Here is a 19,376-nt window from a genome sequence, read left to right on the forward strand (position 1 = left end):
TACGGGTAGTGGGGTCTTGCATCCGTATTCGAATAGTAATGTGTTCGTCGACTTCAGGTTAGGTCGTGGTTGGAGTGACCTAAATGTGGTCATTGGCATTACATTCACAGAGGCCCCGGTGTCTATTGTCATTAATACTTGCTGGTTCTGGATTACTACTTGGCATTTGCGTCTTCTGAGCTTCTTCCTTGGTGTGGCGTTTCCATGGTTGAGGGCTGATACCATGTAGACTTTTCTCCCTTTCTGCCATTGGTTATTCGCGGAACTTTGTTGGGCACATGCTGGGTCATCCCCTTCTTCCTCTGTGGAGGAGTTTGTGGTTTTGACTCGACGGGCGCTGTTTCTTTTTCTTTCCCCCACTCTTTTCATGGGTAGTCTGTGTTGTTTGTTGTTGGGTGCCAGACGACCGGCATACCTTGGCATAATGGTCCTTCCTGCCGCATGCGGTCCCCTGTGCCGGGCAGTTGTGTCTTCCGTGGCGAGGTCCTCCACACCACTCACACTCCATGGGTCCCGGGGTTCGAGGCTGCCATCTGGAGTGCATGTAGTTTCCGCCTGGCTCATCCCTTATTGATTGGCGACGTGTGATCTGGGCAATGGTCGCTGTTGTGAGGGCCTGCTGTATTTTATGAAGGGTTGTGCCCATATGCGCCACCCTGGCATGAGCTAGTTCTCTCTGGCGGCCTAACTCAAGTATGCGAGTCAACGAAATGCCCTTCTCGCTTAGTACCATCCTTCTCAGTTTTTCTGACTGGATGCGTTGATGAGCTGCCTTCGGATTTCCTTCTCGATGTCAGTGAATTTGCACAATATCACCAGCTTCCTGAGTCTGGTATGGTACGCATCCAATGTCTCCTCTTCCAGCTGAATTGTGGTACAGAATATGAACGTCTCGTAATCTGGATTGAGTTGTGGGAGGAAATGGGCCGTTAGGGCATCCTTCGCTAGATGATAGACGTCCAGGCAATCATCAATGGTCAGGGAATTGAAAATCCGTAGCACTTCATCCCCCACGTTCAACAATAGGTGCGATCTCATTTTTCTCGCAATTGTGATGTCCTTACACTCCATTGCCATTTCAGATTTTTGAATCCATAGCTGCCATCTTGGGCCAACCGATGATGGGTCAGTGTATGGGTCAAACGGGTGTATCATAACTGAGGAGTGATTTTGTGGGCGGGCTAGCGGCGTAGACACCGATAGGTTTGCGGCCAATCTGGATGGCGTGCCGGGCCTGGGAGTGGATGCGCCGGTCGCCATGACAAGGCCTCACTTTGCCACGTGCGGGGCCGATGCCTCACCTTGGTGTGCCCCTGTGGGGGTCTGTGGTCTTCCTCTTGTGCCTTGTGAGGCGTGGATGGAGTGCCTTCTCTGCTTCCCCGGTCCTGTAGCGCCGGGTTGGTGGTTCCTGGTGTCGAGCGGCAGTGTGCTGGGGCAGATCCAGCGTTGTGCTGCGAGTATTGTCAGCGTTGTCAGGGGTTCAAAACATGGTTTATGTGACCAGTCAGCCAAAAATAAAATGTTCCAGAAATGTTTATTTGTTTTTGGGTGGGTGAGGTTTTGTGTGCCAATCCCCCCCTCCCCCGAGGAAGGCCTGTGTGTGTAGGTCTTGCCTGCGCAGCTCCAGCGGGATCTAATGAGACACAGACACGGTAGAGTGGTGTCAACGCCCGGAACTGCGTCCGTGGAGCGGGGGCGGGGCTTTTATTAGACACCTTGCGTCACCACATAGCGGGACGCAAGGCGGATATAACAGGCAGTATTGCCTTTAATTGCGGCTTTGGCACTGGTAATGATTGCTATGTAGCGAGCATTGTGCAGTACACACCAGTGCCAAAGCTGCAGTAAAAGGCAATGCTGCCGTCGCGGGCGTTTTTTTTTTTTTATTGATATTCCAGCATTGCTGGATGTCCACTACGAGCCCCGCACCCTCTAGACCACGACCCCACCACATGTTTTCCATTTCCACCATTGGTCACTTGTATCGGTAGCGGCTCGCAGACAGGGGCAAACGGAGGCTTCTCAGCTGCGGGCCGGCTTCCACCAGCCGGCGGATGTGGGGGTTTTAAATGTAACCCGCGTTGCTTAGCGACGCAACCCTTTCTTTATTCAAAGCAGGCGGCTGCTCTTGGCAATAGTAAATAAATGGGGTCGCCGAGGGTGGGGAGAGGGCTCCTGCCCTCACCAGGATCAAGGACGACTGGATCGGGTTTTTTGGCCTTTGAGGAGAAAGATTGTTCCACATTTTAGTCGCATATAACTCAACTCCGAGAGCTTGCCTTACTATATCGAGAAAATGATCAGCTTCCCAAATGGCTATGGAAAGAGTGAGGGATATTTAGAATGCAGAGGCAGGCCCTCTTGATTAATGAGTTGGAGGGAAAATATTTAATTTAGATGTTACCCATACCCCTCTAAAATAAGTATGAAATGGATATTACAGATTTTTTACTTGATTGGGCTCTGGAAAAGAAACTGACGAGATGTGAACTATGGGGGAGTGACTGTGATATTTAGAGGAGAGAAGGCATTGAAGAATGGCGGAGTCTCCAGCTCATTGAAAGTTGGAAAGCTAAAAATGTGATGATTTTTGTACTGAGTAATGTTGATTTAAGTTACCTTTGGGATTTCCATACACTTAGGCCCTAATTCACAGAAGCGTTTTCCTCATGCATAGAGTGTTTTCCAATGGGGTTTTGCCATTAGAAAACGCTTCTGTGGATTAGGCCCTTAATATACAGAGAATCCTGGAAGTCCGGCAATAAGATGTTGCACTGTTGAGTTTATAGCAAAGGAAAGTCTGAAAGGAAGATTTGTATTGAAGAATAATAAATGTTATACTTCTGTTGGAAATTAAGTTTTGAAAAATGCAATTATAAGATATATTGTAAAGCAAAGCATTCACCATTAGGTTGGTGAAATTGTGATTTAAATTATACATTTAATTTACTGTCTAGCAAAAAGGATACTCATTAACAACAGTGTGAACTTCTTGCACGTGGTTGTTATGGAAGGGTCATCGAATCGCGCAATGCTAATAGCCTCTTTTTTAACAGAATGCCAATTTAGATAATATACTGTACGTTATAAACAACGCAATGTTGCATTTACAGATTCCACCAACAGATGATAACCTTTTGGATGTGAAAGGCCTGAAAGCCAATGAAAAGTATGTGTTTGCAGTTGCAGCCTATGCCGCGGATGGAACTCTGATTGGGAATGCTATTGGGAAGTCAACTAAATCAATACTGGCTTATCCCCCATTATCTACACTTGTTGGTTTGGCTTACTTGATTCAGGTAAAGATGCTGTCAATTTAGTAAATAAGCATGAGTTTTGCTCAGTGCTAGTACACGTCTAGAGTAAGTAAACTGTGTGCTGTTATGTTGCCTTCGTTTGTTGTGTGTTAAGGAGCACCTGTAACTATAGGAAACATAATTTCTAATATTTTAAATCAAATTTAACTATGTAGATGGTCCCTAAATATTGTGTCCATATTTACTTCTCTTGTTTATGGTTATGTGTAGATTTGTCTCTACCAGCGTGACATACATTGTAGGTACTCTGTAAAAAGGGTTCACAAAGTGGGCTGCAACTATCAGTGTGCCGGAGCCCTTAATGCACCTTTGGCTATGTATACTCTTACATTTCTGCTTCCACTTCTTTCTAATTTCTGCGGAACCGTCAGATTTAGGACATAGGCCCCAACTGAATAGTTCACATAGTTTTTATCTAACTGTTTGCTTTTATTTAACTTAAACATGAAAGTGTATTCCTTTTTAAGTATGTTCAAAATGAGGACATGTTTGTGCAAACCCCACATTCACAGGATTCTTTCGCTTATAGGAGTCAAGACTGACTGTGGGAATGAGGGACCCACAAGCATAGCTAGACATCCATGTAAAATCTCCCAACGAACTACAACATTTGCCATAAGCTATTGTTTCATGCAAGGTCTTTCCCACATTAATGCTTATAATATGTGTATAAGGATTAAAGTAATTGATGGAAAATTGTAGTGAACAATACTGCTGACCTTATGCCGTCCACTGTGCAAGTGCCTAAATTGTTAAAATACAAATATAATTGTTTTAACATAACTAATGTGGAAATGTGTGTGTCACTTGACAAATAAAATAGGTTAAACTGGCAGTGTATGCACTAGCACTGATTGCATTGATGCACGGAAAAGAAACTGTGCCTGCATGCATACCTAAGTAAAGGTTAAGTTTACAACCTCGGATCAGCATATTTCTTCCTTACACTCCCTCACTGATGATAGTCTGCCTATCCCACAGGCCTGTATCTGGGTTGCGTACAGGCACCCCTGTGACCCACAGCTTTCAGACCCATGTCTGCAAGAGGCATGCAGAAGACTGTGCTGTTGAAAACGTATAGCATGTATGCGTGAGACGGTTGAATATAATTGTCTCATAAGCAATGTTCATTTCAGACTTAAGGTGATGCCACCACTCCCATAGCAAATACATTTTCAGGATGATGAGCAAACAGCATTGTGAGACTGAAAACAATTGTATTGTGCAATATTCCCTAGTTGTGTCTTGATTTGTACATGTCTATTGAAAAAAAAGAATGAATCTCTTGAATTCCAGCTGTTTTACCAGCTGTTAACCTCTGCAAATAGCTTGACATCTTTAACAATGGGACACAGTGGCACAGCAGCCTGATTGCTAGCCGTTGGTAGGGATTGTGTAGCAGAAGGCTTCCAGTGTGTCACAGATCGTTTGCCAAAGCTCATAGTCCTCAGTGTGTTGAAAAGGCTCAACAGTTAATGATGCTCTGAACTTTTTGATGTGTGGCTCGGAATGTCAAGCTCTTGTGTTTTGCTATTCATTCCATGACTCTGCATTATAAAGCCTTTCTGGTGTTTGCGGAGGACTTCTTTCACCAGTAATTAGAGATACATCTCTCTATCTTGTTCAGGCCTTACCGATTCGAGTACAGAAACAATTATTACTTCATCAACAGAAACTCACTTTAGCATTTGTCTGGGGTTGGAAAGCTCTGAGAGTCTCTGGCACCCTTTTGGAGGCCCTGAAACATAGAGGTAACCTAGCCCTTCCGGACTTCGATGCATATTATGTGGCTCAGCTGTGGATATTGTTCGACTGGTCTCTCTAATCCGTCATGCACAATTGAACATTTGACAAAGTTGTACGTAACCATACAGATCCAAGCACCGAATTATAAATTCCTTCTCCACAGAACTTTCAAACATTCTGAAATACATAATGGATAGGGGTACACGTATCTACATGCATCTATCTCAGAATGGGAGTAACTGTGAGAGGATATGTCCGGAGCCATACAGGCAAATTAGGGAGAAGCCTATAGGGCTCTTTTTAATTAACATCTGACCCAGTATGATTCAGTAACATATGTGTAGGTTCCTCTGATTTATGTTGGTGAGGGTATAGAGCGATGGCAGACATTGCAGGTCATTACGAGTCAAGTGATACATGGAAAAAGTGGCAGTAACCAGAACGACGATTCATTGAAAATACTGTTGCCGGTAATGGTCGATGGGTATTTGCCATTACTGTGTTTGCGACGTCAGTATTTGTGGCAACAGTACTACCGACGAAATGGAATTACCAGTAAATTACAAGTTGGTAAAATGGCAGTAACACAGCCTAGATTTGCCAGCAATAATGGCAAAACCATAACCGAGAAACCTCCACTTGAAAGCAGGAGATACATGCAAACAGGTGATTGGAAATGAGGCCACAGGTGCACCCAATGTACACATGAAGGGAACAAAAGGGCCACAGCTTCCCCAAACACAGATCCCAACACCACCATGCTGCCACTATTCTCTCTGCACATAGATATGCAGCGGCTCCAGCTCAACATTGAGCTGTAGGGGCTGGAGGACCAACACAAGGAACATGAAGCAGAGGAGAGAAGCGGGAAGAGGATGGTGAGAGGAGGCTCCATGCAAGGCGAGCAACCATTACCTGGGTCAGGGCATCACCATGGACCCTCACAGTTAACCAGATACTCACCCTGTACCGGCTCAACGGGGAGACAATTGCTGAGCTGCTGACCCTGATCCAGGAGGACATGGGAAGCTGGATCAACATCAGGACCCCCATTCTACTCCTGGTGAAGCTGGTGTCGGTCCTGCACTTCTTGGCGATAGACGCATTCCAGCACACCTTGGGCACACTGCATGGCATCTCCCAGGCCACATTTTGAAATGTGTTCAGTCAGGTGCTGGAAGCACTCCTGCGCCAGGTATCAAAGCATATCATCTACATACCAGCCCGACACAGGTGAAGGCCATGAAGGCACGATTTTATGCCTTGGCACACATGCCCAATGTCGTAGCAGCCCTGGACTGTACCCATGTGGAGTTGGTGGCACCCCATTTATCGGAGGAGATCTACTACATCCAGAAGCAGTACCACTCCCTCAATGTCCAGGTCACTTGTGATCCGGACCTCACCATCATACGCTGCTGTGCCCACTTCCCATGTTCCTCCCATGATGCCATTGTCCTGTGGAACAGCATGCTGTTGGGATACATGGAGAGGCACAGAGGCCAACTGAACTGGATATTGTGCGAGTCCAAGTTCCATCACACTAACCTTGAAGGCAATTGACATGCAATTTGAGGGGGTTACCACACATGAAGAGTGCCTACCCTATCAAGGCCCTGTACATGCAGGATCTGCCCAAACAGGCCGCACATGACAGACTACAACCCACGTGACTAGGGCATGAGTTTTGTTGCTGCATTAAATGGGCAATGAAAATATTCCTAACAGGCCATCTACACACACTGGACTTCAGGAACCACAATGCAACATCACACATGACAAGACATCTATGGTTGACATACTTGGGGCCTGGCCCCCCTAGGGATGTCCAAAGTATGTCCAGGGGGTGCCCCCAGAGTCAGGCAAAAAGGATGTAGAGGACAGTAGGCAACATAAAAGAATGAAAATTATGGATAGCAGATGCACTAACAAATCACAGCATCATTGAATAGCCTGGGCCTCTCCAGACAACCTCTGGACCACCTAAGGTGGGGTGAAACACTAGGTGGTGGGGCCACAACATCATCAGGGCTCCAGGGGGGGCAGTTATATGTATGCCCAAAGACCACTGCCATACATTAAATGATATGCCGCTTAACTGTAACTGAGGAACATGTCACTGGCAGATGTCATGGCATGTACTCCGCTAACCATGGATGTCAATCCATCATGGAATCGTCAGACAACCTACACATGTAACCCATACACCCATCAGGGCACATGCATGGCAGCAATGCACAAGCCCAAACCACCCACCATGGCATGCTGCCCTGTCAATCACAGACTCTGAAAGCAACGCTGTGAGCTGTGTGCAAGATGTACCTTGACAGATAAAATAAACTCTTTGAGTAGTCGACCCCACATGCAAGAACTGGAATGTGGAATCATGTTCTGTGACCAAATATGTGGCATGCATGCACAGACTGTCTATCAACATGCTGCTGTTACAGGCAACGCAACCACAGATTACTGTGATTGACACCCATGTCCTTTGCCCATTTGGGGACTCTAGATACACCCAGATTCCATGGCTTATGACTCCACAGAGGAATCTACAGACGCCACAGGAGGTTGCATACAACCAGGCACACGTCCGGACTAGGGTGTGTGTCGAGTGTACCTTTGGCCTGTTGAAGGCTCGCTTCCGCTGCTTACACCGCTCTGGAGGGGCCCTCATGTACATGCCTGATAAGGTAGGTCAGATTGTCCTCACCTGTGCAATGTTGCACAACATCTGCATCAGGCGGAACATCCCCTGCCTCCAGATGTGGACACATCACCCCCTGATGAGGATGACTCAGTGCCTGCTGGTGCTGGCTGGCACGCACTGAGCGGGTACAGGCCAGGGAGGGGACTCCTGGCTCACTAGGAACTCATTGACTATTTTTTCTGAGCACCATTGTATTGCACTTGCCTTTCATCTTTGTAAATTGTCACTTGATTCATTAAACACTTGCACACAATATGGAATGTTCTACCATTGCTTCATTTCGAACCAGGTTTTATGTAGACCGGTGAATTGACCTACCCCATGACACCATCCCACCTCCACAAATATCCTTCCCCAGAAACCCCTCCCCAACAATCCTCACCAATTGCACACCTCAACATCCCTTTCAAAACACCCTCCCCAATAACTCTGCCAATACACGCTTGCAGTGTCCAACTGTTGGCCATGGGGGCCTTTTCCTGCTCCTTGGCAGTGAGGTGGCACTGTTAGCAGCTCCTTGGGTTGCCGGGTAGGGAACCGTCTGTGGGGGTCACAAAGGTGGAAGGCTCTGACCCCTTGGCCCAGGACTGCAGGGTGAGCTGGATGGCTTGGTTCAGTGACTCAGCAGAGGCTGATGACTCTATATGCTCCTGCACTCTATCCCATTGTGGTCATGGCAGTGGTGGTATGGCCGAGTGACCGGGACATGCTGCGGCAACACCCCTGCAGGCAGTCACGCATGGCCCACATTTCTTGTAGCTGCTGGCCTGCAAGTGTCTCTATGTATGTTTGCTGCCGCTATGACATCTAGCCTTGCACTTACTGCCAACATGTTGGTCATGGGCAGAGGTGGTGGGATATGTGGTGGCTCTGGGCCATGCTCCTCCTCCTCTCCCTTATCCTAGTCTGTGGTAACAACATGGGCCTTGAAGAAGGGGGATGTCCTTTTCTGGATCAAGCAGTTGTTCATCCAGTGGGAACTCCAACCCGAACTACAACCCGTACCAGTTTAATCAATTTGGTCAATCTCAACCACACAACTATACCCCACCACCCTTCCAACCCCCTTTTTTAGGACGAGGACGGATAGAATGGGGTCCTCCACCTTGGAACCCAGGTTTTCAAGGCCAATACAGACGCCCGAGGCGGCGGAGGAGATAAACCCTGCAGCTGACCAGGGTCTACCCATTCTTAATTTAGCCAATGTCCAACTTACTGCCACACAAATTTAAGTTCTAACGAAGGGTTTATCATTTGTGCCATCCGGAAATACAGATTGTTACAGTACCGAGATGGAGATACGTCGGTTCCTACGGACCGTCGGATTACGTACCTTCTTCAATGAACATGAAACAAGTGAAGATTCAAACGACACAGGATTACACCCCAAGTCTACCTTCTCACCCTCTGAGAACCAAGTCCCCGCTGATCTAACTTTCGAGAGATGCGTCCTGCGAGACCTCAGAAATTTGAGCAAGAAAAATCATATCAATAGACAACAAAATATTACACGAGCAGAAAGAGAAGCCCTGTCTGCACTAGCGATAAAATCTGATCTAGTTATAAAACCCGCCGACAAAGGGGGTGGAATTGTTATAATGAACTCCGAACAATACTATCGCATGGTCATGGACCTTCTTAATGACACACAAAGCTACAAACTTTTAAAAAAAGACCCCACGAAGGACCTGACTACTGAAATTGCTGCCATGGTCTCCTTTGCTTTAGAAAGAGATTGGATTACGGAGAAAGAATCTGACTTTCTTGTTACTACAGGAGGGAGAACTCCCTGCCTATACGCGTTACCTAAGATCCACAAAAATTCCACCAATCCTCCTGGCAGACCTATTGTGTCAGGATGCGGGTCCATTTTAGAACCACTATGCAAGTTTGTGGACTATTTCCTCAAACCAATCAGCATCACCACGGAATCTTACATTCGAGACACGATGCACACAATTCAAATATTCGAAAACTTGGAATTTGACCCTCAAAAACATCTATTAGTGACTCTATATATCAAGTCGCTATATACGAGTATTCTGCAACAAGCCACTATTGATTGCGTATATGAATATCTCGTTGAAACCAACAGAGAGACCAAAGCTCCGCCTGAATTTATCATTGAAATAATGACACTTGCCCTTTGCAAGAATTTCTTTGAATTTGCCAAACAGTTTTATCTGCAAATTAAGGGAACTGCCATGGGGGCGACATTTGCCCCTAGTTTGGCTATTTTTTATTATGGCCAAATTTGAAAAGAATTTTATTTTCGATCCCATCAATTTGTGGAAAGACAATATCAAACAATGGCGTTGTTAAATTGATGACGATATTTGCCTATGGGAAGGAACAGAGGATACACTACAAAACTTTTTTTGTCTGGCTGAACACCTGTAGTACAGACATACAATTCACAATGGAACACAGCAATACCATGATTAATTTTCTGGATCTGATGATTGGACACAATCAGGGTAAATTAATCTGCAACACATTTCGCAAACCAACTGATCGCAATACCCTACTCCACTTCCAGAGTGATCACCCGAAGCACATTAAAGAGAACCTACCATATGGGCAATTCCTGCGTTTACGCAGAAATTGCACATCTTTGGACGACTTTTATCATGACGCCGACTTACTAAGCAACAGACTACACGAAAGAGGATATCCCAGGAAGCTGGTGTCCAGATCTTTGAAGAGGGCACGCTTCACTTGCCGGGATTCACTCCTCACTCCCAAAACCAGAGAGGAACCTCAAGATCAAATTACATGTGTGATCACACATGGTCAGCACGCCTTCCAGATCAAACAAATTGTTCACAAGTACTGGCCCATTGCCAGACTATGCCTCCCTGACCAACACAAACCTCGATTCGCGTACAAAAGAGCACGTAACATTAGAGAGCACTTGGTGCACTCTATGTATATCAAGAAATCACTGCAAAGCAATCTGTGGAACTTAAGACCATTAAAAGGACACTATCCATGCGGGTCCTGTTCGGTCTGTCAATGTATGTCCAAAATACAACAATTCCAAGTGGGACAAAAAACTTGGATTCTTAAAGATATCTCCAATTGCAAAACCAACCAAGTGGTCTATTGCATAGAATGCCCCTGCAAATTACGGTATGTCGGGCAAACCATGCGCAACATCGGCACACGAATTTCCGAACACCGGTCACGGATCAGGTGCAAAAATCTTACATCACCCTTGGTACAACACTATATGGACAAAAAACACACCACACAAGATATCAGATGGTGGGTTCTTGAAAGAGTGCGTAACGGTCGCAACATTCAAGGACGGCTTTTGGACCTAGAATGTAGGTGGATTCACAGATTGGACTCGGTAGAACAGGGCCTCAATGAACAGCAAATCTTCCCATTTTAATGGGTGCGCTCCGTTCCCCCTGTATTCTTAGACACGCATTCTTTCCTTTTGGAGAGAATGTGCGGTTCTCCAAACGTCTAAGAGAGATCCTGCTCTATTCTCTGTTGCAGTGTCAAAGCGAGCTCCCATTCTGGTTTTAATGTGACCGTGCCCCTTGATGAGGACATTTGGCTAACAAATACGCTGACCATGTTATGCTGGGAGTCCATCTGTGCACTTTCAGCACACACAGGCATGCTATAACTCATTAATAGCACTTTTCTGTGTCATAACCGACTACAAGAACTTTTTCAGGCAGAGCATCGCTGACTACACCTGCCTGCCACTCAACCACTAAGTGCAGACCAATGCAGCACTTTACTTAGACAACGCGGCACTGTTTTTCAATCAGGCAGGCTCAGCCCTGCTCCGATTGGACAGCTGCCGCACACCCACTCCCTCGACTTTTTTGATGTAAGATCAGGCGCCCAGGCGCCTTCTCTTCAAAGCCACCCTGACTGGAGCATTACAACTTCATAGGGCGTTTTTTTTTTTTTATAACTCAGTTTATTGAGTTTAAAAGCATAACATAATAACAAGAAACATGAATCATCGACCATACAACAAATGAGAGAGGCATAGCAGTATCAAAGGCAATATCAAAAGCAAGAGGGGCTCCGCAGGGTCGAGGGCCCAGGACAGTTGCAGGGTAAGGCAGGCAAATAATGTTATTCAAGATGCTGAACTGTATCCATCAGCGGGGTTCAATGCGCATCAAGCCATTTGCCCCATATTTTTTCAAATTTGCGGGGGCAACCCAGTGCGTTATAGATCCGACGTTCTGAAGCCGCGCACCTGTCCAGGTCATTCCTCCAGCGGTTCAGGCACAGTGGGTCTGCAGAACCCCATTTAGCCGCGATAAGTCTCTTGCCGGCCCCTAACGCTATCGACAGGAACATTTTTTCATGTTTTGTCAGGTCTACTTCTCCCCAGATGCCTAAGAGTGCCATTTTGGGGTCCCCAGGGATTGGTGTTCCCATGGCGACAGAGATCATATTAATACAGTCCCCCCAGAAGACCTGTAGCACTGGGCAATCCCATATCATATGGTAGAAGGTGGCTGGCTCAGTTTTGCATCTGATGCATGTCCCATCTTCTAGCCCCTCCACATCTGGCCATTGCAGTACGTGAGTGATAAGAGCGGTGAAGGATTCTCAGTTGTATTAGTCTGAGTTTATTTTCTATCCCAATTTCCCTGGGGGACATTAATGCATCAACCCAATCTTCCGGCTCCAGTTGGCCCACATCCCTTTCCCACTTTGCTTTGAGCCCGTCAAGCTGTGTAGCCCCAAAAGAATTGAGGGCCTGATAGAGAGTGGAGGTGACCTTTGAGGGGATGCCTTGCGGGAGGATATTGGTCTCAATGGGAGAGCATGGGGGTATGTTTGTCATGTCTGGGAATTGGGTGTGGATGGCGTGGGCCAACTGCACATGCCGAAACCGGTCCATGGGCGCCAGATCAAACTGCACTTGCATGGTCCCGAAGTCCAGGAGGCGACCCCCCTGTATCACTTGTGCCAGTGTGTGTATCCCTTTTGCGTGCCAGTGAGCGAAAGAGCCCATTTTCACTACTTCTGGGAGGAGTGCGTTGTGCCATATAGGTTGGGACAGTGTTGGGATTCCTTTCCAGCCGATCAGTTTGTGTGCTTTCACAGGGCGTTTTAACAAGGGCACACACATTTACGCTCTGCGCCACACAGTGACCCTCTTAACTTCCCATGTGTCTTTCTCCTCGTACGTCCAGCACCGGCTCAAACTGGTGACTCCGCCCCCGTTGGCTCAACGGTCTTTCTTGAGTCGGTTCCGCATTCCTGATGCAGCAACCAATCAGGCTACAATACGTTCCGCGTTTCAATTGGCCCTCACAGACACACACCCTCTTGAACCATAAACGCCAGCGTTGCAGACGCCTTCAGCCTGCAGCAGTGCGCCAGACCGAAACAAACGTGCGCCTGAGAGCACACACCAGTAATGCTAAGTTCATCTGGTAACTAGCGTCCAGACGGCACGACTTCTGAAGTGCCACATGAACTACTCCCCAGGTACATTTTAAATTTTTTTTTTTAGTTCAGTTACAAGCTCACTAGATGTTAAAATTCACACTGTGTATTAAGGGCCACATTTCTTCTACTTTCGCCCACATGAACAGGAGCAGCCTGACACCAGCCCTCCAGCTGCCAGAGCTCCATTCCTGGTACGGCGAAGGCACGAGTGAAGGCTCGCCTCGCCCTGCCCTATGAGCGCTATCCACACCCAGGAAGCCAGCCACTTCTAGCCCAGGTACCTTTTATGCCCGCATGCGGGTCTTTTTGTGCACGGGATATATAGGCACTTCGAATACTCTCCACCAGTCCCTCACACAGTCTGGGTGGGTGCATGTTCTTCTATACATCCCGCAGAACCCACTGAGCCTTCATTGCACCTTATTACTGCAGACACAGCATACAGTGCCATGACACCACTCTCAAATCATTCTTTGCCTTCTTTGTAGAGCAGGTTGGTTCCTGCATTACCGATTTTTGTGGACTGGGCCCAGCCACACACACTCTCAACAAGCAACAAATAGTGCAGATTGACTGGTCCGGCCTGTACGGGGAGCCTGCCTCACAGCGAGATTCACTACAAGGTCTCCGTGGTGAGTTAGACATGCTTTTCCACTACCACGTATAAATCATAGCTGTATTCATCTCCACTCCCGTTATTGTTCTGTCTTGCCCTCCAAGTACTCAAGTTTTTTTAATTAAACCGACTAATCGGTTTCTTTTGCATAATAGATTTGTTGCTACTAATTAACCTAGTTATGTCCAGAAAGAATTAAGGTTCTGACAAATAAGAACTTCTTACTAATTTTTTCTTGTTTTTTCTCTTGTTTTGGTTTTCTTGCTACAGGGGCCACCTACTTGCCCTGAAGAAGGCGGTTCTTGTAGAAAAATATTTATCCCTCTGATGCATTTTCAAGTTGGATAACTCCTCCGCCGAAACGTGTACCAAGTGCAAGGGGGTTGCACAAATCAAAAAGTCCCTTTAGGGTCCATTTATAATATATTGTTAGGCCAGTACTTGACATTGACAATCTGACCACGTTCCCCCCGTCACGTTGGCACCTGCAAGATGAGATGCTTTCCTGAATATAAGCTACTCTAGGACCTAAATGGTTACAGGTCCACAAGAGCGCCAATTTCTTTTGACGCCCATAACTTACACATGGGGCATGTTTTACACTTAAAATCATTTGTGTACCTTCCCCTCATGGGTTACGTTTTATATTTTCCATTTAACAAGCACTAAAGAGCCCGGATGGGTTATGTTCTGTACTTCCAACTCACCTATGTACTGAAGAGGACTTTAATTTCTGATTTCCCTAGTTATTGATGTCTAGATTATTGCAATTTTTCATATGTATGTTGTTTACAAATGTTTTTTTGATGTTCTTTGTTTTAATACAAACCACGTATGTTCACAACCTTCGATATGCGCGAGTCTCCTTTTTCAACCTTTTTTCTTTTTGGACAATTTCATGGGTTACAAACTTAGGGATTTAATCCATTAGTACTAATATACCAGGTTCCCCAATTCCCATTATATATTTGTTTCATTTATTGACAAAAATTGGATATGAACCTGTAACGTAGCAGTTCTACCTCCTTTTGGTTTTGTAATTCTCATGCCCGAGTCTGCTACTTGTCACCAAGGGCACACCGAAGCTCTCAGTATATAATGATGGACCAGTGGCTGCAGTGCAAGTGATGAGGATGATGGCGTGTTTGAACCCAGATGACTGCAAGCCAGTGCTCAGAGGGGGTCATGTGAGCCACAACAGGTGCTGGCTGTGGTATGGCACTGTGGCTTCAGTGACATCCAGGCCACCTGCCTGGATGGTGGAGGGGCTACTGTGCACCATTGTGGTGATGGTGACATCACCCAGTGTTGCTGGTGTTTCCATAGTGATTTTGGGTAGTGGTGATGAAAGTGGAGGAGGTAATGGTTGCCTTTCAGCCCTGCTCTGCTGCTTGCTCCCACTGGCAAGGGGTCTGGCCTCTTTGGGTGGAGGCGGTCACATTTGACATGTCGGCCCGTCTTCCTCTGTGCAGAGGTCTTGCACTGTCTGCACCCAAAAAGCTCCTCTGTATGCTCCACGACTGTATCAGCAAGTGCAGTCAGCTCTGCCTCCGTGAGGTTGGGCTTCTGCAGCAGCAGTTCTGGGAGGCATGCCTTTTTTTTGGTGCCCTGATGCTGCCTCATGTATGGCGACTGGATGGCAGCAGGAAATTGGGAATTCAGAATGGATTTCGTTTTTTTTTTATTTGTTTTATTTTTCATATGGTTTATTACAAACCTTTATCAACTTCACACAGCATCATAGATTTCCTTTAAAAGAACATAAGACAACATAAAACAAAGAAAGAAATCCCATCACATAGGGTTCTTTCCACTTACAGTTCCTATTTTAAAACAGTCCAAGCAGTACAACCTTGGTAAGCTTAACAGCGCTTCCTTAAGAAACTTAATGAAGGCAAAAAACACTGAAAGGGGAGGGGCCGCTGTCGCGCAACAAGATGGCCGCCTAAGAGTGGAGCTCCTCTCCGGCGTATTATCCTTCTAAAATTATATCCTGTATCTGCCTTCATCCGCGCTACTGGACCAGCAGATTCGACCATTGTACCTATCCTGCAACCCCCAGGGAGAAACAACGGGCGAAATCGGACCCGGCGTGCCCAGCTACGGACGGGGTGGCAGGTGGGGGGCCTTGGGCCGCTCCTCAGCTCCGGAGTAACCTACGCGAGTGCCGCGGCTCTGGGTGGAGCGTGGGCCCTGCAGTGGGAGGGTCCGGCCCTGCGGGCAGAACAGACTCCCTGTACTGGGACTGCCTCGAATGCCACCCGATAGGAAACAACATTCGCTCATCGAGGACGGTGTCCTTTCTGGTAGGAGAAGTGCCTTGAGACCTGAGCTGCATGCGCCCTGCCCCGTCCTTCCGCTTGAATCACCCGTATTCTCCTACACGGCCCTGGGTGGTCCTGGTCGGGCGGAACCCCCACTGATCTCAAACACCGCCATAAAGAAGGGGGGGAACGAAACGGAAAGTATACGAGCCGTCCCAGACGCTAATCTAGTGGCCGGCCTGTGAGCGCGACCGCGTGGGGCAGGTGGTACGAGCCTGCTGCAGACCGGACCTGCAGGCAGACAAGGGAAGCGGATAGGGACACCGTGAACAACCCTGCTTGGTATCTGCGCGTGGGCCCGCAAAGGGAAGCTCTGTTGAATGAAACGCAGTCCGTCCCACGGTGATCGTCCCACGCACGGTGCCTTCCTCGGCCCTAGTATCATATCGCGCCTCTGAGATCAACTACTACAGCAGGCCCACTCACAGTCCGAGGGGTAGGATCCCCCAGTGGCCATCTACGATCCTTACTACAACGGATATTAATATTTGGACACCCGTGTGATGCCCGGAAAAAACGCACTCAAGGGCAGGAAGACCGGGCCGATGGATTCTTTCACAATTCTTGGTCGAACGAGCACATCGCACCCTGGCTCCACCGCCCAAACCGGGGCCCCCCCCCCACACGATAGTGGCAAAGCTTCTAAATTACAGAGACAGAGATGCGGTCCTGAGGCTGGCAAGGGAAAAGGGCCCTTTGAGACACGGCAACGACAACATACACATATATCCGGATTTCTCTGCGGGAGTCCAAACCCAGCGACGTTCCTACGAATCCATCAAACGACAGCTGCGGGTGAGACAGGTTCCATGTGCGTTGTTGTTTCCAGCAAAGCTATGGATACAGCATGGTGGACGTGCGCGCTTCTTTGACTCTCCGGCAGCCGCGTTGGCCTATGTTGAATCTGCTATTCCTCTACCTCCTGGTAGGAACGAACCTGATCAAAATCTCCTTCAGCAGCCGGTATTGTAAACTTCACGGCATACTGTCCGACCGCAGCTATGAACCACCTTCTACCTACAACGAATCGTCTATTCTCGTTTCCCCAAAGACAGGCAGGATTGTTCTTTTATATGTGCTTCTTATTACTCTGCAACATTCAAGGACAGTCGGATGAGACGCGCTCGGCTACGAAGGCGGTGTTGCAGCACTCGCCCCCTCCATGAGTGAAACCACAGGGTTTTAAATGGGGTTCATCATCAAGTTGGGCCAGATGGTGTGGGTGGGGGTGGGAACCAGGAATTTGGGTCTGTTTACCCAGCCAGAGGTATGGTCGAAAGCCCCAGTTGGGCAAGTTGCGAAACAGTTTACTGTTGTGTTTAATGTTAAAAATGCAGTCACAAGTCATGCGCTGATTTCCCCCATATCGTCATCCTGCTCTCCCAAGATTGTCTTTACACCTATTGACATGGCACATAAACCTCACACTTCCAGCGGGTTGTCGCTTAAGTTGCTAACTTGGAACATCCGGGGTCTGAACAACAGAGCAAAATCCAGCAAGGTGGGGGCATACATCAACAGGCACCGTCCGCATGTGGTAATGCTTCAGGAGACCCACGCTCCCCGAGAGACTAACGAGAAGATCTTGAAACAATGGGGTAACAACAGGTATTACACTGAATACTCGTCACAGAGCAGGGGTGTCCTCACACTAATACATCCATCGCTGGGGTTCGTCCCCGAAAAAAGTAAATCCGACCCGTTGGGTAGATATGTGGTGATATGGGGCACAGTGGCTGGGGAAAGATGGGTGCTGGTCAACTCCTATGGTCCAAACACGGACGACCCCGAATTTTATGCCCATCTCCTCACCGAAATCGACACGACAACTGACACATGGGTGCTGTGGGGTGGAGACTTTAATACTATCCTAGATGTGCTATTGGACAGCTCCTCCAGCCGACAAAGGTCACTCACCAGATCCGCTAATACCATCCATCAGGCCCTACAGGACAGGGCGCTGACCGACGCCTGGAGAGGGGTACACCCCACAGACCGTCAATACACTTTCTATTCGTCAGCTCATGATTCTGAATCCAGGATTGACTACTGGTTCATATCCGTTCTCCTGCTGAGCTCCGGGGTGGGCTGTGAAATCCTCCCCCGTATGTTTTCTGATCATCCCCCAGTTACGCTTGAGATATTGCACCAGAATATTAAACGTCCGTCCCCGCGCTGGATAATGCCTCCAAACATCCTGAAGGACCCCAATGTTGCAAACTGAGATGGAGGAGTTCTTTCAGCTGAACACGGGGTCGGTGGGGGAATGGGCTACGGTGTGGGAAACGTTTAAGGTCTGGGTGAGGGGTAATCTTTTGTCAAAAATCACTGGCCTCCTACAAAGTGTCAGATCCAACCTTAATAAGACCGAAACACACCTGAAAACTCTTGAAAACAATTATAGTGTAACACACGACAAGAACATATTGGCTGATATCAATGCACACCTCCTTAGATTGAATGAGCTAGCAATCCAAGAACTGCAATACATTTTCACTCCGACCAGGGCCCGTAGATACAGTGAAGGAAATAGAGCAGGACACCACTTGGCACGCATATTACGAAACGAACACAATCATGCCCCCATCGCAAGCATAATGACAGACAATGGTGATCCCGTGCACACAGAGTAAGAAATCAATGCCGAATTTGCTAAATATTACACCAGCCTATACGCAAATCATGAAACACAGAGTCTTGTAGCCATTGCAACATACTTGATCTCCCTACCCTCTCACCTGAGGACAATGTTGTCCTTGAACAAGAAATAACCAAGGAGGAAATCACTGAGGCAATTAAAGCACTGACAGCTGGAAAAACCCCAGGCCCCGATGGCCTAAGCTCGGACCTCTATAAAACATACACAACAATACTATCCCCTTTTCTAACCCATGTATGGGAGGAAGCCTTGAGCTCCGGCTCCCTCCCAGATTCCATAACCGACGCAGTCATAACGGTCCTATTGAAGCCTAGACGTCTGGCCCATGACCGCTCGTCCTATCGTCCACTCTCTCTAATAAATACAGATGCCAAGATATATGCGAAAGTGCTTGCAAATAGACTTCTCCCTAAAATGACTCCCCTAATACACCCTGATCAATGTGGCTTCATCCCGACGAGATCCACTGCCCTGAACCTGCGTAGACTGTTCGGAATTATGGCCACGATCAAGCCTGATGCGCAGGCAGTGGCCGTCTCGTTGGACGCCGAGAAGGCATTCGACT

General features: G+C 47.5%; 1 protein-coding gene across 1 annotated transcript in view; it reads left to right on the top strand.

Moving 5' to 3' along the window:
• The window catches only part of CFAP54 (cilia and flagella associated protein 54), a 3,669,934-nt gene that overhangs the window by 1,517,275 nt on the left and 2,133,283 nt on the right, over positions 1-19,376 (top strand). Inside the window, exon 23 of the mRNA XM_069629416.1 lies at positions 3,114-3,299. Within this exon, the coding sequence (XP_069485517.1) occupies positions 3,114-3,299 (186 nt within the window). The remainder of the gene's footprint in view (positions 1-3,113; positions 3,300-19,376) is intronic.

The sequence above is a fragment of the Ambystoma mexicanum genome, chromosome 12, assembly GCF_040938575.1.
Source record: "Ambystoma mexicanum isolate Mex_15411 chromosome 12, UKY_AmexF1_1, whole genome shotgun sequence".
Classification (NCBI taxonomy): Eukaryota; Metazoa; Chordata; class Amphibia; order Caudata; family Ambystomatidae; genus Ambystoma; species Ambystoma mexicanum.